The 22,701-nt window shown below is 48.6% G+C and overlaps 1 protein-coding gene across 1 annotated transcript; it reads left to right on the top strand.

Moving 5' to 3' along the window:
- Nucleotides 1–1,596: 1,596 nt before the first annotated feature.
- On the top strand, nucleotides 1,597–22,674 carry LOC108938701 (trans-2,3-enoyl-CoA reductase-like). The gene is made up of 12 exons (XM_029251897.1): nucleotides 1,597–1,752; nucleotides 4,341–4,392; nucleotides 8,494–8,538; nucleotides 10,870–10,973; nucleotides 11,776–11,885; nucleotides 12,576–12,681; nucleotides 15,769–15,841; nucleotides 17,912–17,955; nucleotides 20,815–20,872; nucleotides 21,323–21,408; nucleotides 22,002–22,047; nucleotides 22,135–22,674. The coding sequence occupies exons 1-12, from the start codon at nucleotides 1,597–1,599 to the stop codon at nucleotides 22,260–22,262; spliced, it is 1,008 nt and encodes a 335-aa protein (XP_029107730.1). The 3' UTR covers nucleotides 22,263–22,674.
- Nucleotides 22,675–22,701: the final 27 nt, after the last annotated feature.

Below are 22,701 nucleotides of genomic sequence, written 5' to 3'. Positions count from 1 at the left end.
ACTCTTATCCGGGCAGTAAAAATTCAAAGCGAAACCCGGTGGACAAAGCAGCCATGCGGCGCTTTGCTTCGCTGTTCCCGCGTGGGCTGCACAGCCGCCGACTCGCCTGCCTTCTGCTATTTATATTTCGAGCATCAGGCGGGGTCCCCCGAGTGACCGCGTGCGTCCGGGTGCCCCTGCCACCATGTCCCCGTTTGGCCTCCTCGCCGCGGCTCGGACCGTCGTCACGCTGGATTAACGCACCGCCGTCAAAAGCTGCCGCTCAGGCTGAATTGTTGAAAACGCGCTCGTTTACTATTTCCGGCTCGGGCGCATGACTCACCGGCACGGCCGAGGCGCGAACGCCGGGTGTCGCTCTGTTGTGTTTTCACAGCTGTTGCAGCTTAATGTGATTGGAGTCATCTGGCGCTGTGATTTTGGCAAAAAGCTTTGCAAGCCCACAAGCGCAGATACCCGCAAAGCGCGTTTACCTGCCAGCTGAGGCCGAGACGTCTAGAGGCGAGGGGAAAAAGCCATGTGTTAATGTTCTGGCTTCTGATGGTCATGCCGGTACCTGGTTCAAGAGAGATTTATGCAAATGAGGTCTGGAAACATCAGTACCCGGTGTTCCGAAAGTGTCTGAAATCCCCCGGCGAGACGCTGCCTTTGTCTGCCGTCAGTCTTCCCACAACTGCGCTGAGATCAGACCCAAGTGACCTGCCGCCCACAGAGGGGCCTACCTTGACAGGTGGGGCTATTTTCGGAACCTCAGCCCGGACTTGGATTTGAGAGATATTTATCATTGCGCTTCTAATATCAGAAACCTGTGATGTGGAGTCCTGACAATGAGCCACTGATTTTTGTCCTCTCTAGAGGACATGTTTTTAATTGGATCTCCCAAGTCATACATGCTGCAGTGCACATTCTTAATGCACCTCACAGAGGACAACAAGCGCTTTTAAATCATGGGACAAATTTGGGGCAGGGATTAGGCATCCTACTAGAAATAAATCCAAAGGACTTTTTTATGGATCTCAGTGGGATTAGTCAGCGTGACCTTTTTGACCCAAGCTGGTTAAGATCGGCGAAAGGTTTACGTGTATAGCAAGGTACAGGAGATGAAAAGTTATCTGAACTTCCACATCATCCGGCGGTGTTCAGAATGTGAACAGCTTGTGGGTGTGGAAGAGACCCGTCCCCAGGTGGAGCCCCACGGAATTCCTTCTCCTCACCACACAGGGGCTTGTGGGTGAAGTCGGTCAGGACCCCACCCCTCACAAGAGTGTCCCGTGAAGAGCTGCCAAGATAAGCAGGGGTGGGGGTGCAAAGGAGGCGAGAAGGCTGCGGTGCGGAGAGGGTGCGGACGCTGCGCCACGTCGGTTAAATATAGCTGCTGATCAACCGGCTCGTGGTCCTCGTCTCTGCCACCCGCGATGATACACTTAATATGGCATTCTGCTGCGAGGGTCCTGGCTTCGCGGGGCCCCGGGGGCCTATTTAAAAGACCAGTCCTAGTGAGGTGCGGAGATCCTCTGCGCACACACTCACGCAAACACAGCCACGCACACACGCAACAGCCACCCGCCCGCACAGCTGGCTGGCCAACGTGTGCCGAAGATGTCCCTGCCGCCTCGTTCCTTCTACGGCCTCTCTCGGCTCATCCTGAGCAGCGGGCCCCTAGGGGCCCACCTGGCGCGGAGCCACCGCGTCAGCTACATGGAGGTGGAGGTGCTGGACCAGCGGACAGGGAGGACCATCCGCATCCTAGACAAGGTAGGGCTTCTGGGACTGACAAACCCCCAAGCTGACCGGGGGTCTAGGTGTTTGCGCTCCGTGAAATTTTACAGACATTAACCCTGCCTTTTATGCATATTTAAAGCAGAGTATTTAGTGTTAATTTTGCTGCATAAGAGATCAGAGGCAGCAGTTTGATCTCACAGCGTACAGAGTGTCCTTCGCCGCCGCTCTCGACTGTCATTGCGAGCTCACTGGCCGAGTCTGCGGCGGCGAAGCTGAGCATCGCTGGCTGAGCATCACGCGTTGAACACTGTCTGCCAGGCCACAGCCCAGGGGGCCCTCCTGACCCCCTCTCCGCTGGGTGCAGACCCTCTGTTCCTCCTGGTCCCGGTGAGGTGTTGTTGGGTTGCTGCCCAGTAAGGAACGCCGCCCTTTCGAAGGGATCTATTCAGGTAAACAGCAGCTGCATTAGTGGACATTAACAGGCCTTTAGGAGAGTTAACAGCCACTGCGGGGGAGGGGGGGGAGAAATCTCAACTAATAGGCAGCACTTTGCACCATGCTTCTCCAAGCTCCTCTTTCCTGCGATGTCATGTTTCTGGGAATCGACGGCTCTCTCTCATCGTGGACCCTTCAACGCCTTTGCCACTCAGCGCTCGAACACCAGGCCACAGGGTTTTACAGTAAATTGCAAAGGGTTGCGTGATTTTCATCATCGTCGACTGATTTTTGTCGCTTTTCAAACTGCTGACGTTGTGCTGGTGCAGCAGGTCTCCATGGAAATGTTCCTCCTGTTTATCTTTAGCGTCTTTTGATAGTGACTGGTGAGCACTAGTCTGGTCAGCGTCCAGAGGAGGATGCAAGAAAGGGTCAAACTGGGCTGAAGTTGAACCCACTCTCTCTCACACACACACACACGGCTTGCAGACCTAATATGGCAGTGCAGAGGGCCGGGAGCTATTTCGAGCTGGGGGTTGCTGTGTTGAACATACCTGCTGATTGTGAACGCACACCCTCCTCAGTGGTCCAGAAATCAAAGCTCTGATGCTGAGATGGCATAAATGTAAACAGGTAAACAGAGTGCACTGGACGGTCCACTGGGGGCCGCATGATGGACATGCAACTTTTCTGATTACATTTCTCGCAATGATTTGTTAACTTGTCCTTGGGGAAAAGGTGGTCTGTGTCTGTGTGTGTGTGTGTGTGTGTGTGTGTGTGTGTGTGTGAATGGCATAAGGGAGCCATGAATAGACTTGCTCCCCCCAAAGATATGCCTATTATGCACTTTAGTGAAAAAAGTGGGGGGTTGTCTCCTGATATGAGTAACGACTGCCTATCACACACACACACACATTTTCAGAACCGCTTGTCCCTTACGGGGTCACGGGGAACCGGAGCCTACCCGGTAACACAGGGCGTAAGGCCGGAGGGGGAATGGGACACACCCAGGACGGGACGCCAGTCCGCCGCAAGGCACCCCAAGCGGGACTTGAACCCCAGACCCACCGGAGAGCAGGACTGCGGTCCAACCCACTGCGCCACCGCACCCCCTGACTGCCTATCAGTAATCAGTATTATTGTCGTCACGGTAACAGGAGGGAAGGGAGCCCACCATCACTCATCAGGCCACTGCACTGGACCGAGAGTCGGGTCCCTCCTGACAGGTTTCCGTGGCCAGAGGGCACACACTTGAGTCACAGGTCATAAAACTCAGCCATTACCTTTGCTTACCTGATCATCTCCATGGCAACATGCTCACGATAGAACAGAATGAGAGCTGGCCTTCGCCATCACCTATGCAACAAGAGTAAACACATTGTGTGTGTGTGTGTGTGTGTGTGTGTGTGTGTGTGTGTGTGTGTGTGTGTGTGTGTGTGTGGGGCATGGGAGCAGGCGAGGAGGCAGAGTCAATGCTGTCCTGGTAATTAATGTTGCTCTCCGAAATGGGCGGGATGGTGAAGTGAAATGATTCATCACGCTCCGTTTTCTGGCGAGTTCGGCAGGAGAGCCGGGACAGAGAAGGAGCAACCCTGGCCAGAGGAGGTCAGCATTAACGCTGTAAAGGGGGGTATTATTATTTTTGTCATTATTATTATTATTATTATTATTATTATTATTATTATTGTTATTATTATTATTATTATTGTGAACATTGTCAGTGTGAACATACTGATATTCCACCTGTCATCATTCCCTTCATGTGGGATGTGTCGAGGCGACTGGGTGGAGGGAAAAGGAGACCAGCGGAGGAGGCCGACGGGCTGATCCGCCGGTGGGGGTCAGACCTGCAGCACCTGGTGCTGAGTCGCTCTCTGGAGACAGGAGATGAGACCCGCTACACCCTGGGACCACCAGGGGCTGGGGTGACATTTATACTCAGCTCACGGTCGAGAACCTGACTGCCGTCGGGACTCGGAGAACTCCGAGTGGGTGGGCGGGGCCTAGTGACAGGGAAAGGTTCCCATGATGAAGGAGACACGGTGCGTGATGGGGCGTCGGGACTCTCACGGTCCGGGGCCACGATCTCAGCACTGCGGTGGGAGGCAGACGACCGTAAGTCACTGCAGAGCCACTGGGGGGCGCTGAACCAGACACCACCTGATGGGACTTCACTCCCTTTACAGGTGCAGCCATCATGGACTATACTCGACCTCAAGAACAGGTTCCACAAAGCATGTAAGTACCACGATTTACACAAAGGTCCTTTCAGTAGCCAGCAGGTGGCATAGTGGTTACAGGTAGGTATCGGGACCGAATCCCACTCCTGCTATAGCTAATACAGTAAAATTTACTTAAAAAACATATTAACAGGGTAAAGCGTGAGTTAAGTAAATAAATGACAATAATTTACAGTTTTGTCTGCGCTGAAACAAAGCTGCTGTGTGGAGAAAATACTGACCGCTAAGCATGAGTGGACCAGCGTGTGTGGGACACAGTACGTGTTTTACAGCTGAACTGTTTCACTGCAGTAAAGCTGCAAATTCACCATGTCTGTGGGAACAGGTGTGTTCAGGGAGTCAGCCAACCGCATCGTGTCCCTCACAGCAGGGGCTCCTTTTCTGGGTTCCCTTTCCCTCCTCGCTCACGAAAAAGTCCCGGCTTCCCTAAGCCTGGCCATCTGCACCGAGAAGAAACGTAGGCAATATTTATGACACGTGTCCCTATTATTAATGCTATTTGCCATGCGAGTGTGGAATATAGGTTGGTTTCAGTTTTCCTGTTTCTCCTTCAGTTCGCTGTCTCCCAGATGTGAGGTTTGTCTCTGATCTGCTACCTACGTGATGCAAAAAATCACCCGGAGACCCAGTCTCTGGACCCAGATTGAGACGTATGAGACGGGATGGCGAGGTGTGGGAGGTCTTGTCTCCACCAGGGGGTAGTACAACATCACCCATGGAGGCGGAACGTGTCGGTAACGTGTAAAAACCTCAGTAAAAATCTCGAGACGCCAATTACAAAAGTAACAGTCTTTACACCTACGGTGGCAAACATGACTCACCTACAGCGTTAATTTTAATTGGTCGTACGGTAAGTGGAACCACCGCCGTGACGGTTCTGTGGACCGAGCGCCGCCACGAACCGAGGCCTCCGAGGCCGTCCTCCGCGGTTGCGCATAATTACACTATTAGAGAATCTATTTATTTATTAGCGCGTGCTGCCTGCAGCGGTACGAGGCGCGAGAGCGTGTGTTCGGAAGGACGGGCTCCCTGCTGCGTTTGCGTCTGGCTTGACTGTGAGCACAGAGAGGACGGATCACAGGAACGTGGACGTCACTGCGGCTCAGCGCCAGCGTGACAGGAGTACGGACCGTGTCTGTCTGCGCCTCTGTGTGTGTGTGTGTGTGTGTGTGTGCGTGTCTCCGGCTGCTGGGGAGGAACTCCAGTGACAAAACGACTCAAGTTTCTAATCTCCAGTCACTCTTCGGCACAAAAGGCCCGAAACCCTAAGTCAACAAATGCTTGCGGTTTCCATAGAAACGTGAAGCTGGCATGAGACTGTCAGTTAATTTCCCAGCGGACCCCCAGGGAGGTCAGGACGAAGGTCTGGTCAGATGTTGGGGGACCCATTTGTCCTTCAGTGTTAAGACCCAAGTGCCCCCCCACCGGAGGGAGCTGAGAGTGCAGTCTCCTTGACAGCTCCGCCCACTGCAGGGGGTTCGTGGTTCAAGCGGTCGGGGTTGTCGCAAAGGCATAGCGTCTATAGCCTGAGAGCGTGACGGCAGCTGTATTGGCTGAGAGCGCAGAGAAGGACCCCCAGCCCACAGGAAGTGAGGTGCGCAGACAGGAAGTAGGGTTTATTGCCAGCAGGTGTGTAACAGTAGTAGTAGTATTAGTAGTAGGAGTAGTAGGAGTAGGAGTAGTAGTAGCGTGTAGCTCCACTGGGGTTGGTGTCGGATCGCAGCGCCAACCCCTTCCTCAACATGCTCAGCTGAGCGATGGTGCGACACCTGAGAGCACAGGGTGGAGCCTGGGGCCAACGGTGAGACCCCTGGTCGTTCCGGATTCCCCACCGCCGACACTAAAACCCATCAGGCAACACCTCCCACTAAGAGGGCGGGGGGCTCCCTTGACCGTGGGGGGTCCACCTTTTTAGATGCTGCTCTTTTGCCCTGTAGAAAAGCCACGAAGGCAGGGTTTGGCGGTGGGGCCAACGACTCCATGGCCTCCCTCTCCTAATAAACGACGCACACGTGAAGCCGTGTCCACATGACCACATCGTGGGATTTTATTTTATATTCCTTTCAACTAGCATTCACATCTATATGCTGCACTTCCACACTTCCTGCCCCCACCCCACCCTTCGGCTGCGCGCTGCGCAGACGGGACGGGCCGCCGCCGACTCCCGGGTCTTTCACACACACATCTGTGTGAGGAGTGAGATGGTGCGGGCGGGTGGGGGTCATTTGAAACTGTCCGCAGATCAGCTTGCGCACTCCGCTGGGGGTTCGAGAGGACGCCTTCGGGAAGGAGCCAGGATGTCAAGCTGGGTGATCCTGATGGAGCCCCCAGGTGGCGGCACGTTCAAGAGTCAGGCCAAACTGGGGGCTTATTGGTCCAAAAGCCCAAAAACTGTTTTTTTTCTTGTCCCGAGATGCGCAGGTCCTTTGTTCTGCAACTAATAAGAGTTTGGACACAGCTAATCTTTCCCCGACACCCTGCAACACTTTTGCTCAGCGGTTTATTGATGTTTACGTTGCGCCGCCTTATCTCCCGGTGACTCGGGTCCGACAGGCTCCCGCTCGGTGGATCAGTCCGCCGCAGACGGGGATTAGCGCACGTTTACTGTGGCTCAAAACAGCTGGAGGAAATGAACATTTTCAGATAAGAACAAATGAATGATCATTTTCATTTTTTGTCGCTATGAATGTATCAAAGCGGCGAGGTCTTTTGTGGGAAAATAAATATAGTGAAATGGACAAGATTAATCTGCTGTTGTTGAAAAGAGTAATCGATTGTTTTTTTAGAGACAACATCTCATTACTGTTAAAAGCAGGCCCTGAGCACATTGATTATTGTTTCGTTGTTCTTCTCACTTGTTTACGGCTCAGGCTGCTCTCCTCCTGCTTCTTGAAGTGTTAGTCTGCCACACCCTGCCCTACTGCTCGAACCCCGCTGCTGGCTCGGGCTTTAGGGGCGGGGCAATGCAAGAGCTGGAGGTGGGGCCATATTACCGAATGGGATTGACTTGCGCGTTACTAACCTATATGGGTATCCCTCGATTTCCGCAATGTATTCGTTCCCGAAAACGGTGGAGACATCGAAATGTTGGACACTGAAAGCTTATTTCCCGTTATTTCAAATGGCAAAAAATAACGATACTTTCCCAGCCCATCCAAAAATTCCAAATATCACTGTCACGCTGTAAAACACCTATACGACTCTCGACCAACGATTTCAGCACAATATAAAACACACCTACTGCTTACGCACTTACTGCTCAAGGGGCGTTCACACTTTTCTTTTTCACGGAACAGTTTTGCACAGGATGAGCAGTAAACCAAGCAGGGATCCGCTGAAGCGCGTTGTGCTTATTGTGATCAACTTTCTAAAACTGCGCACTGTTGCCAAAATGTGCATACGTACCCGAAAAGTAGAAAGTAAACGTTTCCTGCCAATTCTTCTGCTCTCTCATTCAACTAAATAACACACCCAGTATGGCCAGCAGACACTCGTGTGGAATTTTATACACTTTCCATAATGCCCCACTCACTTAAACATACCAACAGACGGAGAGATGAGATCTGGATGTAGACGCACCAGCTACAGTACATTAGTGGACTTCCACTTCACTAACGCAACAAGCAACTTTAATTTTTTACAGTTTTCAAAAGCCAAGAGCCATTATACAAAAATTTCTGATAGAGTTTATAAATTGAGGGATGCCTGCATTTATCTGATTACTTGTTCCAAGCTTGCAAAATGTTACATATAATCATTTTTACAGTGATTTACCCATGTATACATCCTGGCAATTTATACTGTACAAATTCAGAGCAAGTTTAATAAGCGCTCAGAGCAATTACCTCAGTCAGTAGGGAGCATTCAAACTCGGGGCCTTCAGATGGTATGAGAACACCTTTAACCACCGCACCACCTGGTGCCCCACAGCTCAATGGACTCCGGCCAATGAGCCTTTTGGATTGTAGCCGTTCATGTTGCGAACCTTGCTCGAGGCAGAAACAGTGCGGTCACTTGTCACTGCCTTTGCACTCAGACCTGGACATTTGCACCGATAAACCTCACACCCGTGTCTCCTGTGTCTCTATGCCACACACAGGTCCTGGCTGGTACCCATCTCGTACAGGCCTTCGGACAGAGCCCAGTGAGTAACGGCACTTGGGGTGGGGAAGGGGGCTGGGCAGCAAACCTGTGCATCTCCCTGAGCAGCATCATCCCAGTAACAGACAAGCAGAGGTGGTCATCGGTTCAGTACGTTAACCGTATGTTCAGTAGAGTACAGTACCTTCAGTACATCTCTGCACAATCACTGTCTCCCTGTTTCTTCCACACATTCATATTCAGATCAGGTTCAAGAACATTGGCTCCTCGTCTTACAGATGGTCAAGTTATAGATTAAGACTTTTTCATCTTATTTTTATTTTTAATTGCATTTTCTTCACTTACAGATTTTCTGAAACTCCAGTCTGCACTGGAGTGGATGCAGTCTACAGTATGTCTACCTTTTGAGCAGCTACATGGCAGTAAAAAGCACCCAAACAGAATAGCAATGTGGGACCTCCTTAATTCAATTCACTTCCACAGTGTCTGGTGTTCTTGAGCGGAACGCTGCACGAATACGGGATGAATCAGTCAACAATGTGCATTGAACAGGAGACAATTCAGTTTTACTTTCAGGCACTGTAAATGTTGTGAAGTAGCTAATGAAGATATTGGAAAGGAAACTCGGACAGCATAATTTTACTACGTTGAGGCAATAGCTGAGATTTTTACAGAAATTAAGATGTAATTGAAAACAAGGTGGGGGGTGTTGTGGTGCAGTGGATTTGACCAGGTCCTGCTCTCTGGTGGGCCTGGGGTTCGAGTCCCGCTTGGGGTGCCTTGTGATGGACTGGTGTCCCGTCCTGGGTGTGTCCCCCCCCTCCAGCCTTACGTCCTGTGTTGCCGGGTTAGCCTCCAGCTCCCCGCGACCCCACATGGGACAAGTGGTTTCAGACAATGTGTGTGTGTGTGTGAAAACAAGGTATATCTGTATTACTAAGCTTTTATTGATCGTGACTTATGAGTTATAAAAAAATGAGTTACGAACAGACTTTCTGTCCCAGTTGCGTTTGTAAGCTACAAAGGTCCCTCACTTTGGCTTCTTCCAGTGGAGCAGGTAAAGATGAGCACTCAGGTCAGACAGTAATCGAACACATTCTGACAAAGTCACAAAGCTCACATGTAACAAGTATCCATGGCTTCCCTACTGCAGCCCGAAATTGTCCACAGCCCCTGGATTTCACACACCGCTGCACTGTATGTTGGCATCTCTGGCCATGTTGTGCCTTTTAATGCAAATAGGATGCTGGGAGACAGGAGCACTCCTAATGTAAATGCACACCGGGAGCACAGGACAGGAGCTAAATAAATGAGTTGCTGAGAAACGAGCAACACACGGTAAGGTCCGTAGCTGGCCGGCCGATGCAAATGTGTCATGAGTGACGCGGCTGACATTTATTGGGCTCTCGGTAACGGGAAACAACACCTCTGCAGTCGCTGAAATAAAGGCTCCCGTTTGTGCTGAGTCAGCGTGCTGCGGAGTGTGTGTTCAAAGTAGGGCGGCTCATTTAAAGTGTTCTTTCATAACTCGGCACCCTGAGACATTAAATGTTAAATGTGTTTAATATTTGTTTAATATCGAGCTGATAGCCGTGCGCCTTCGTATGCAGCGCAGGACATCAGCACGTACTGTCTTTTTCGCTTTCGACTCTGGAGCACAACTGCTGGAGACCTCCTGGTGACATTTCATGGGAAGTCAGGGTCCCGGGAGAGCATAAAACCTCTCGGGGACCACAGCACTTTGTTGTCAGCGGGGTCAGCTCCATCAAATCAAAGTCGACTCTCTGCGACCTTGGATGTTTTTCATGGTAAAGGAGGGTGCAGAAATCATTTACCATTTCTTCCGCACACGTCTCTGGACTGTTGGGGGGGAAACCAACGGAGCAAAGGAAGAGCACATAATAACCATATAAATCGAGCCAGATTCAAACCTACGCCCAAAGCCCAGGAGTGTAGGGCACCAGTGCTACCTGCTGCTCCACCGTGTACAGACACAGATCTCCTGCAGCCCAGAAGAGCACTTAGCAGATGAGCACATTAAACCCGCATTAGGGGTATTTACACTGTGAACGTGCAGCACAGATGTAAGTGTTTTGAAACAGTGTAAGAGATAAAAAAGGATTATTAACCACAAGCAGCGAGACGATAATACTTTCTGAGGCTTGGAGGACTCTGCTGTTCTGAAGGTGTTAGAAACCGTGTTTGTGTGTCTCACCTTCACATTCACTCTGTTTGTGTAGCAGTGCGGCCACAATGACACATTAAACACACAACACGGATGCTCTCCACGCACCTCGACACACCGGGGTCTCATTCGAGAAGATTTCCCTCGACGATAGACGCCATTCTGACTGTCGTCATCGTGCCGTTGCAGATGGGCCACTCCTGAGGGACTCCTGCGAGCTGTGGACGTTGGGCTCCTCTTCGCTGCTGACGCTCTACACCACAGACCTGGGTCGCCAGGTGGGCTGGAGCACGGTGAGAGCCCCAGTGTCTGGTTGCACCAAACCATCACCCGTGCAACAACTTGGCACAATCACCATCACCACACAACTACCACGTACAACGCACACTCTCAGTAGACTTGTCCAGCACACACACCACTTTATCCCCCCCAAACCACATCTTTAACCATGTTTATTTTAGCATTTTATGTAAATGCTGAGCAAGTGACGGTTTGGCTTGACCGTGGATGGTTTCATATCATCTTCTCCAAAGTGACTTAGAACTCAGAATTAACAAAAGTGCATCAACAGCAGACAGAGAGAAACAGATACAGAAATGTATCAAAGCAAAGTCAGCTTTCCCAATACCACAGTTTTTTTCTGACGCACATTGCGTGAATTAGTGCAAAGAGAATTAATAGGAAATACAAAGGTGAGTGTGATGTATGATTTAATCTAAGTTTATGTAGCTGCTGTGTAGAAAGTCAGGGCAGAAATGACTCTGAAAGAGAAGGGGTTTAGGATCCCCTTGAATACTTGGAGGGATTCAGCAGCTCTGAGGGACAGAACGAGCTCATTCTACCATACTGGGGCCAAAACTGAGAATTGTCGGACTCCTGAATTCAGACACCACACGACTGGGACCACCAATTGGCCAGGAGTGGAGGAGAACAGAGCTCTTGCTGGGCTGTAGGGAGTGATCATGTCCTATAGGTACCGGAATGCAAATCTTTTCACTGTTCTATGGGCTGTAACCAGAGTGTTAGACTAGATGATGAACAGAAACAGGTAGACAGTGCTTACCTAACTGATGATGTCCCTCTTCTTCTGTGCAGGTGTTCCTTAGCCAGTACATGGGACCTCTCGTCATCTACCTGATGTTCTACCTGCGCTTGTCCGCTGTATACGATGACAGTGTTAAACAGCGCAGACCCCTTGTAGTTCAGTGAGTACAGTGAGCTGCGCTGCAGCTGCCATCTGTTAAGACACTCGCATAAATACTCAAAAAACTAAAGTGAACCAAAACAGCCATACACAGAAATAAACGTTTCATTATCATAAATCTGTGAGCGGAAGGATGTATCTCAGTTTCACTTTCCAAAGCAATGTGGACAGCTGAGGTTTTTCCTTCTAATTCTCTTAATTTGGGATGTCAAATTCAATCACCACCTCTTCTCTTAATTGCTTAATTAGCTCCATTACATTGAACTTTTACAATAAGGTTCCGCTAAAGATTGCAGTAGTTTCGGCCTCCGTGCAGCGAGCACCCGTTTCATTGGATTATTTCTGAAAAGATACACACATCTAAATAATACACATAATTAACTACTAACTGGGCCAATTAAGGTGGGGGAATGGGCTGGCATGGAAAGCAGCATCCAAAGAGCTCTCGGAGAATTGGGTTTGACACCGTGCCGTACGCATTGCCCTATGGGCTCTTAGTAATTCAGTCTTCGTCGCTGCGGCTACGGGGCTTATTTAGCCGCCTGCATTGATCCAATAAATGGTGCACTTTGGCTGATCTGCTGTGACTGCCGTTGAGGATGGACTAACAGCCGGGATGGCCTTGCAGAACACAAAGTACCTCTCCGATGGCTATTCGTGAGACCTTGCATCTCCCTCTTTGCTTGTGCAGCTTGGCCTGCTTCTGCCACTCCTTGCACTATGTCAAGCACCTGCTGGAGACGCTGTTTGTCCACAGACTGTCTGAGGGATACACCCCTGTCCAGAACCTGCTCAAGGTATCCTCAAGATATCTCATCAATGTACCAAAAACAGCAGTGGAGGACAGGTATGTCCACAGCTCAGTCTCTGAAGTAACCAGTAGACCCTGAGGTGTGCCATCCAGACCCAGGTAGAACCTCGGTGGAGGTGTTTTCACTCGCTGACGGAGAACATTTTGACGTAGTTTATCTTGACGCAACTAACACTGTGCACGTGCACTGCACCAGAGCAAAGTGTGAGTCCGATTGCTGGAAACCAGTCCCCCCCCCCCCCCCCATGAGGCATTTGGTGAACAAGTGTGATGAGGGAATGAGGCATTGCATCTTCCCAGCTCTTCTGCAGCAGTTCCCACATAAGTAGGTTGCTTGTGCATTGCTTTGCTTTCACTCTGCTGTCCAGTTAATTCTATACGGGTGTTGGCCAGGTGGTCCGAATAGACTCATGTGTTTCTCTGGTGCTGAACATCATACAATCTACCAAATGTCAGGCAGAGAATGCGGCTTCTTTGAGCATCATGGAGCGCAGAGAAAAAAGGGCTTCCCTGGGGGGGGTGCATGAAAGCCCTTTCCTGCATGTCAGCAAATATCCCCAGTGTGAATCAGTTTCCAGCCTGTGGCTGAATGCCAGTACTCCCCGAGGGATGGATGAAGGCTCAGCACGCAGGGTTCAGTTCCATCTCAGTGTAGTGCACACTGGAGCTTTAAGAAATGGATCTCTGTATGGGGTAATCTGAGACGTCTCCTTGCTTGGAGTTCCTTGGACTGAGTTCATGTGGTCAGGTTGCCAATACAACAAAAAATGGACTGCGAGTTAAAGCTTTAGGAAGGAGATCTCTGTGGGGTCGAGCGGGGCGACTTTCTGGTTGGAGTCCCCAGGATGGAGTCTGTAGGGTGAACATCCATGTATTTGGGGTGGACTGCAGATTGAAATTTTAACATGGAGATCTTTGTGGAGGACACAGAGAACAGGCCCCGACCAGATGTGCGTTTCCATCATTTCTAATTCAACAGCATCTTGAAGGCATGACCCGTGGTTCACAGCTCCAGCGGGGTCTTGCAGTCTTGGTCTGGTGCTCAGCAGCTCTTTCTGGCAGCTTCTTCTTTATAACAGTGCCGTCTTTCCGACAGCGGGCACTTTTCCCCAAAGTTCGCCAAGTTTTCCTTTGTGAGTCATCAGCTGTCATGACTGCAGCGTGATGAAAAAAAGGGTTTTCGGTTTGAGCGAGGACTCATTAATCACGACAAAGGGCTGCAGGTCGCCCCCTGCCTTCTCTCTTCGAGTAGCGGATCTCCTTTCTCCTCTCTGCAGCCTGCTGTGCGGGGGGGGACTCGAGGCAAGCGGACACTCTGGGGGAACTTTCTCACAAGCCCGCATCCTAGAGGGAAGCGCTGATAACGACGCACCCGTCAGTGTGTCCTCCCCCTCGGCCGTTTCCAGCGAACCGCCCCTGGTGGCTCGATAAATGTCAAAGGGCCACATTTGCATTTTAAAGCCATGCGGGAAGCAATAAATTCGTCCATGGTGAAAGCCCCAAAATGATAATTAATATTGCTTCATGCAGTTTTATATATTTTGGCCAAACGGCGTGTCATTAAAGCCAAGGACAATAAAGCCTTAAAGTTCACGTTGTGTACGTACACACAAAGCCTTTTTATTGCAAGGACCACCAAATATTTGGAAACGACCTTTATTATGCAAGCTATGCTATTGTAATGCCATATTTCTATTTATTTGCCGAATTATAATATCAAAATATTTTTCTAAGAACGCAAGTGTTTTTCTCCATTTATTTTTTTATGCGAGCAGCGCTGACACACAACACTTAGAATGTGAGCGGCCGATTTCTGTCACTGTACATGTGGGGAGAGATCTGCAAAGAAGTTAAATTTTAAAGTTGTGCTCTAACGAATACTGCAGTTATGGACCATTTTCATTAAAATGCCACTTTTGGAGTAAGAGTGGAGCGTTTCTCATGGAGCTACATGACGAGGGCTCATAACGCATTTCTTTAATGTTCTCATAAAGCTGCTCTCAGAGCGCAATGCTGTCATTCGTGCATCTTCAAAAAAACATTGAAGAAATCGTGAAATTATTCTTGATCTTTTAAAATGTCAGTGACCGCCAAGAAACAAACACAGCCCTGACTGCAGTGGCTCCTTACTTCGCAAACAAAATTAACAACTGCACAGTCGCTTTTACCACTAAGCCGCAATCAGCAAAAGGATTAATAATAGAGACGTCCCCTGATTCATTCGTTTGCTGTCACCGATCACTGATGCTCAGGAACACCAGACCTGCAGGCTCCGAGAATAAACACAGGTTACATTTGCTCCGCGATGGGCAAAAATTTTAGGAAAAAGAGTAGTGAGGAAGATGACGTTAAAAATAAATACATTAGCTGGAAAATATTTGCATTTCTGTAAATTCATAACTCCAACTTCATAGCACAAGGAATCAGTGTAACAAGAATAGTCAAGACCACCCTGATGACCTCTCAGCCCTGAACGTGAGAGCAGCGGAGCTCGTTTCCCCAGCGCTGTGGAACCGAAGCCGGGGTTTTACACCACGTGGCCGACCGCGGGCGGCTCAACGGAGAGCCGCCCTCATCCGGCGAAAACCAACCGGAGAACGTGCTTCAAGCCGATATTTTTCGCTTCCGGCCCCTGGCGGCGATTTTCATCTCTTCGTCCGCCGGTCGCCTTTTCTCTGCTTGTGGCCCCTTCTTTTGACCCGTGGCTGGAAGGTCACTTCCCATCTGATTGGAGGTGAAAGCGGAGGAAGAGTCCCGCGTTGAGAAGGAAGGCGGTCATGTGGGAAATTTGCGCGGCTCCGAGCAACAGGCTCGTCTCTTTCGGAGCGCCGGGGGGCCGGACGGGGCCGCTCTTAGTCCCTTATGGCTGCACTAGAAACATCCTCCTGTGAGTAATTCTGTGCTCAATCAAGCTTACAGATTAGCATGCCGCCGCCACCGCCGCCGCTGCCACAAGTGTGAGATGCATTAATGAACCTCCTGTCATGTTTTTTCCTCCCTCTCTGCAAGCTGCGGGAAAGGCGGCAAGGTAAACAGGCACAGGAATGACCAAATAAACGTGTCTCTCCTGCAGGGCTGCGCCTTCTACTGGGGTTTCACTTTTTGGCTGGGCTACTACATCAACCACCCGCTCTACACGCCCCCCTGTAAGTCCCCCCCAGCCCCCGGTGACCGAGCGCCACCCTCATCCGTTTCACGTAAACTTGCCTGCATCCTGAGGCCGCGCTGCTTACGCATACTGCGTGGTCCTGTCGCTCAGGGAGGCGGGAGGGGGAAACGTGGGGATGTGGGTGGGAAGTTGGGAGGAACGCATGCGGTTCTCGGGGGCAGGCTTAGCGTCCTCCGTTTTCTCCGGATGTCCTTACAAGTTCCTGGCAGGTTCCCTCAGTAGTCACACTTAGGGTTAGTAGGTGCGGTTAGGATCCCCGAAGCCCAACTCCTTGGATGACCGAGATATTGGGTTAGGAGTGTTTGCTCAGGGGGGTGCGGTGGCGCGGTGGGTTGGACCACAGTCCTGCTCTCCAGTGGGTCTGGGGTTCAAGTCCCGCTTGGGGTGCTTTGTGACGGACTGGCGTCCCGTCCTGGGTGTGTCCCCTCCCCCTCCGGCCTTACGCCCTGTGTTACCGGGTTGGCTCCGGTTCCCCGCGACCCCGTATGGGACATGCGGTTCTGAAAATGTGTGTGTGTGTGTGTGTTTGCTCAGCTTTTCCTACTAGTTTGGGAAACGGACCTCCAACATAACCAACAGCACCAAATTAATGTCTGCTCCCTCATTTTTTTTTTCCCCCTATTTCCACATGGTTCATATATAATAATGTGCGCATGTTTTAAGTTGGGTTTACAGGTTTTTTTAAATACAGTGCTTTTGCTTTGAACTCGAAAAAATGTCAGGAAGCGACGTTTCTACACGCTGTAAACAAGGTTCTGAGAAACACGGGCGATGTCATCATGTCCCAGATATTCTGTGATTTCACACTTCAAACAAGTCTCAAATTAACCAAGCAACTTGTTTGAAATACATGAATAAATTAAGTTACCAGCCATTTCTAATTCATAGGAAGTTTGAATTTTCCACCAAAAAAGAAAAAAAAAAAAAACAGAACTAACATAAGTGATCTCTGTATTGAAGTGTTTGGCGAAAAAATATCTAAAAAGAAGATTGACTGCTGGGGCGAGAATTCTGAAGGCATCAGTTAATTAATTGTATAATAGTTTTAATCTCAACGAAAGCCCAAAATCCTCCGTTTTGTAACTTGCACGGTACCCCATGCTAGTTACACACAACTTGATTCTTTTCATTTTCTTCACCCACGTGAGTATCACACCTTTTTCGTGTGTGTTTCTCCTGAGTTTCAGCAGCCACTGCTCCGGCTTAGATGTAATTAAGGGAAATAATTAATGTATATATGTCTACACTAACTCTTCATCTTAGAAACAAAACCGAGGCCGGAATTCTGTTTGTAGCTGAAAAATCAATATTATCTCTAAGTTAGAATCAGTACAAGGTTAATGATATAGACATCCCTCCATTTATTTACAGGCTAGGTTCTGTAAAAATCATGGAAATAGCTAAGATATTTATAGAAAAAAGGTAAGTGAAGACAGTGCAATTAAAAGTAAATTGTTTACCTGAAAAATTACCTTTAGAAAATTTCTAACTCGACTTTATAACTGTGTTGTAATGCGCTTGTGTTGACGGCTGCACAAAAGGTCACCTTAAAGGATGGTTTTCATGCACTAGCTTTAGGAGGTATAGACCCCCCCCACACACACACACACACACACACACACACACACACACACACACACACAAACCCCTTGTCCCAAACAGGTCACAGCGAACTGGAGCCTAACCCGGTAACACAGGGCCGGAGGGGAGAGGGGACACACCCAGGACGGGATGCCAGTCCGTCGCAAGGCACCTCAAGAGGGACTCAAACCCCAGGCCCACTGGAGAGCAGGCACAGGGCAAACCTGTTGCGCCACCACACCCCCCAGGCATAAACCACATGTTCCTTAATCATCAAGAATTTAGTTGTGGTTAAAGAAAGGAAAACAGGACAATTTGTCATGTAGGGGAAGGGGATCGGTGTGACCACAGGATTATGATCACCAAGGTCCACTGACCAAGCTCTTCATCAGATCAGCCCCCCTGTCCTTAGCTCATCCATCCAAAATAATTAATCATATATCTTTTTGATCCTCTTTCCTTTTAGATTTTGCAAACAAGCAAGTTATTCCATCGTTTTTCTGGTTCCTGGTAAGTTGACCGGTTTACTTACAATCGTTAATTATTGCTGTTGGAGGCCTTGCAGTCACTATAAATTACTCTGGACAGTCACTTCTTCCAATGTATGAAGATGTATCTGTAACAAATGCAGATTTTTGAGGATGACCACTCATCCCTGTCCATAAGAGAAAAATGAGCACTTTCCGTGGTCATTCAATGTCCTATGAATAATGAAACGCAGCTGCTCCGGATGTTGTGCACTGGATAAAAATGATAAATAATGCAGTCCCATTGTTTAGGAAAGTCCATCCATTTATGAATGAACGAACCTCCGCTACTGTTTTTAGTCATGAATTTGTATGAAGCTGCCTGCAGCCTTAGAGCTTCTAATTAGTCTCTTCTGTGCTTGTCAACCTCCAGATAATATAAAAAAATCTCTGAGAAGGTCTATGCAATACTAATATCTGGCACTTCTATTACTGTACACACATGCACGTGCACGCAGTTTCCCTCCTGCTTTCACTCATTATTGCTTTCATCGGAACAGCAGGTAAGAACTGAGGCAGAAAATCAAAAAGCCACTTTTCGCACTTTCCCCAGACTGTCAAAGGCAGGGTACACTGCAGACATTTACTGTACCAAAGTGAGGTCATTATAGCCTATCATCTCTCCTTGGACGACATTAGGAGGAGATAAATATTGAATATCAACATGAATTCTGCATTTTGAAGAGGATTTCGTTACTGTGTTCGACTTGGACAATAATGCTCAGATCACGTCACTTCTTGTCCTTTTGTTACTATCCCAAAAAACAAGTCACACTCATCCCTGTTGTGGTGTTAAAGCTAGTTTATGCAATATTAACAATACCGAAGCTAACTGCAATCGCAAAAATAAAATCAGCGCTCAAGGTAATAATATTGATCATTTTGATAATAATGATATGGCTAATGGTAATACCATTCGTAATACCTCTAATGCTAATACCGCTAATGATGAAACCGCTAAAGGCAATACCACAAATGCTAGTGCTATGAATGGTAATACGGCTAATGGTAATACCATTAATGACAATACTGCTAATGGTATTACCATTAATGAAAATACTGCTAATGGTAATACCATTAATGGTAATACCCCTGGTTGTAAGACAGATAATGATAATACTGCTAATGGCAGTGCTACGAATGGTAATGCGGCGAGTGGTAACACTGTTGAAGGTAATACGGCTGATGATAATGCTGCAGACGCGAATATGCAGAGGACGTTTTGTTGCCAGGGTATGAAGGATAAAGAAGACACCCATCGTAACACCGAACATTAGTCACATCAGGTGCAGGGATATGAGGCCCAGAGGCTGCAGAGGCTCATAGGAGCCCAAGACCTCTGCCAGCTTCCTCATCTGTTGGGGGCTCTTCATTATCCCGCTGTCTGCCGCATCCCACGCGATCCTTTTGTTTAAAACGTGGCCCCTGGCAGCCGTGACATCACCAGGCCCATGACTAACGGCATTCTCGTGTATTCCGCCTTGTCTGGGCGCAGTCAGAGGAGCGGCGAATGTTTTATACATGGGCCGCACGGCATCCCGGGCGGCAGACGATCTGACACTCATGGCCCTCTGTGCAGCCTCTCCCATCTAAAAATGTCTGAGGATGGCTTGGCAAGGAGCAGAGCGCTCCGCCACTTAATAATACTGCCTTTCTAACGCTACCACAATCATTCATCTTTCACCTCTCTCGGCAAAAGTATGATAATCATTTCCCAAATGTTCTGAAAAGACAATTATCTTTTGGCGTGAGTCAAGAAAGTACACTAAAGGGAAAGTCATGAATTTGGAAGATCCAATTTAAGACTGACTGGCAAGGTGACTTAAGCATGCTAAATTATTAAAATGTACATAATCACTCAACGGGCCTGCAAATCACGTCATTAAGCGCGAGCCAAGGAAGACACCCACGTTTCCCGATAAAGCAAACGCAGTGTGGTTACTCCATCAAGCCCAGACTGTGCTGCTGCGCGGCATGGGGAAAAGGCCCCTCCGCCCCCCGTGGGGGGGTTCTAAACGAATGTGGATCAAAGGAGCAGCTTCAGCAAAGCGGGCCGCGCCGTATGGGGTGACCCACGCAGACGGGGCCCCGCCGACACGTTTCCCGGTAATGACGCGCAGACGTTCGGCACACAGAGTCGCAGCGGAAGCCCAATGCAGCCAAACTGATCTTAGTTGCTTTCCTTTCCTCCGGGGGCTCAGAGAAGCCGCCATGGGGCCCGACATGAAAAAGGAGCACGAACACGCAAATGAGGACTACAAATTTTATCCTAATTTTATTTTACCCTAATCCGTTTGGGTACATGTCTGGTTCTTCCCAAACCCTATATCTCCCGCTGACCCACAATATAAAGCCAGAGGACCTTCCCAGAGCAGAGAAGCAGCAGTGGTCTCTTTAACTATGACCACGCTAGGATCCCACAAGGTCTCCTCTTGGTGTTTGCAGAACACACATCTCCCAGCTACCCTGACACAGACAGATCTTTGTTGGTACTGGGGAGTTTCCAAATAAGACGGCCAGCCACACACTAATCCTGGGTTAATGAGATATCACTGGAATCACATTTTGTAATTTTGCATCTACCGCGGCCATCTGGAGGGGCTTTTATTTGTCGGTCGTGCTGCATCTGCCGCTTGAGTTTACCTGCTCCATTTTTCTCCCTGTCTTCCTGTTTTTAACTATTTGAGCATTTTTCATTTAATTGACCCTATATAAATGTATAGGGAGACTGAGAGAAGTGAATGTAAGATAAATACCAGAAATATCTGAGTATGTTTATGAATTTCTGGATTTTGCTCTTTAATATCTATAGAAGATCGTAAAATATATTTGTATCCAACAGTTCTGTGAAGCTGGCAATTTCTTCATCAACTTTGCTTTAGCCCAACATAACCAGACAGGTAAGTTGATGAAGTTACAAATACTTCTAACCAGAATATGTAGCTCAAATAACATAACAAGACAGCATATTAATGCATCAGTATTTGTGCTACATCCATCAACTAATTATTCAGCATTTTTGGTGTTGACTGTCAAATGTTTCACATTCAAATGGAATCCATGTCCACTTAAGAGTCTGTCTGAAAATATTGCGAGGTTTTGCTGGGAAGAATTCTTTGCTTAAAATCAGGGCCGTAAGCAGGTTTGATTGCACGTTGTCAGTTCCTAGATTCACTTAATGAAATTTCAACTTACATTTTTATTTTAAAGTTGCGTGTTTTGGGAAATTTTTTCTTGAGCACGAACATTTAACATTTAATATATATGATAAAAAAGGTTAAAAGGGCTCATTTGAAATGCTGTTTGCCATTTTCCCTCAGCCAATGTACTGTCCTCTCTGTCTTGCCCAGGAAAGTCCTTGCTGTACCCAAAGGCCACCTACAACCCCTTCACCTGGCTGTTCCTGCTCGTCCACTATCCACAGTATACATACGAGGTATGTAATGTGGCCAAAGAACTGCATGAATAGAACTCCACTTGTGTCAACATTTTTTCCGGAAGACCATTGTGATGCTCCACCGATTCGTCGCGCAGGATGATGCTTCGAGTCAGGTTTATTGAGCTCAACAGCCAGCTTCATTTACTGGAAGGTGGTGAGGAAAAAAGGCAAAATAAAGGGCAAACAAGCACCAGAGACTCGACCTTCAGAACTGTGGTCTCTGGTTGTTTTCTATTCCTTTCTAGTCAGCATCTTCTCGGTGTCAAGTGAGGTTTAAATAGGACAATTGTGAGCCGTGGCAACTAGATGTTAGTTAAATGTAACTCGGTTTTATATTAGGGAGCAGGTTTTGGCTTCCTCCTCCCTGTTACCTGTCATAGTCCTTCATCCGACTCCAGACAACACTGCAAACCCTGCTCCTTCAGAAGTCCAAGTGTCACTTGTGATGTTCTCAGTCTCTGCTGTTGGAATGATGTTGTCTTCGCATGCTGCAATTGTTGTGCGGCCACTCTTTGAGACAGACACTAGAGCTTGTGTTCGGTAAGCACTTTGAGCTGGTAGCACCACCAAACTCCACTTCCCTCCTTCAGATCGGAGCGTGGATAAGTCTGGCCGTGATGACCCAGACTATACCAGGTGAGTCTCGTGCGGAACTTTGGCGGGAACTTCAATCCTCCTGAGGCGGTGGGCCATTGTCCAGTAAGTGACACATCTGTTCTGCAGTTGCAGTGTTTGCAGCATTGGTATCCATCCAGATGTTGCTGTGGGCCAGGAGGAGACACCGGAAGCACTACAGGCAGGCAGGCCACAGCAGCTCACTGAGGACTGCTGTGATTCCTTTCCTGCTGTAGGCAAGCACGAAGGATATGCAGAGCAATTGAAAATGACCTTCACATGCGCTGGATGCCCACGTTGGTCCGGCTGTGAGTCAAAAGAGGCCACGGATGAGTGATCATGGCTGAGAGGTGCAGGGCGATGGGGACCCAGGGCAGAGACTCCTCTGATATATCCACTTTTCCACCATTACCTCAGCAGGAACAAAAACACTACAATCCTCTATAAATCATGTTTCGGTAAGATTTTTCAGCGGTAGGGCGTTTTTAAAAGCTTCAGATTTCTGCTTTACCTGTATATATAAAAGGTTGCATAACAGAATTATTAGTGACGACACCACAACATACAACTGATTGTATTATGTATCGTCAGCGCAATAACTTTTTCAAGTCTTCCAGTTGAAAATATTAGTTCAGCTTGTACTTAATAAAACATTCTCATCTCCAAACTCTCTAG

Source organism: Scleropages formosus, chromosome 5 (genome assembly GCF_900964775.1).
Source record: "Scleropages formosus chromosome 5, fSclFor1.1, whole genome shotgun sequence".
In the NCBI taxonomy this organism is placed as follows: Eukaryota; Metazoa; Chordata; class Actinopteri; order Osteoglossiformes; family Osteoglossidae; genus Scleropages; species Scleropages formosus.
This window is presented reverse-complemented; position numbering and strand designations above follow the sequence as displayed.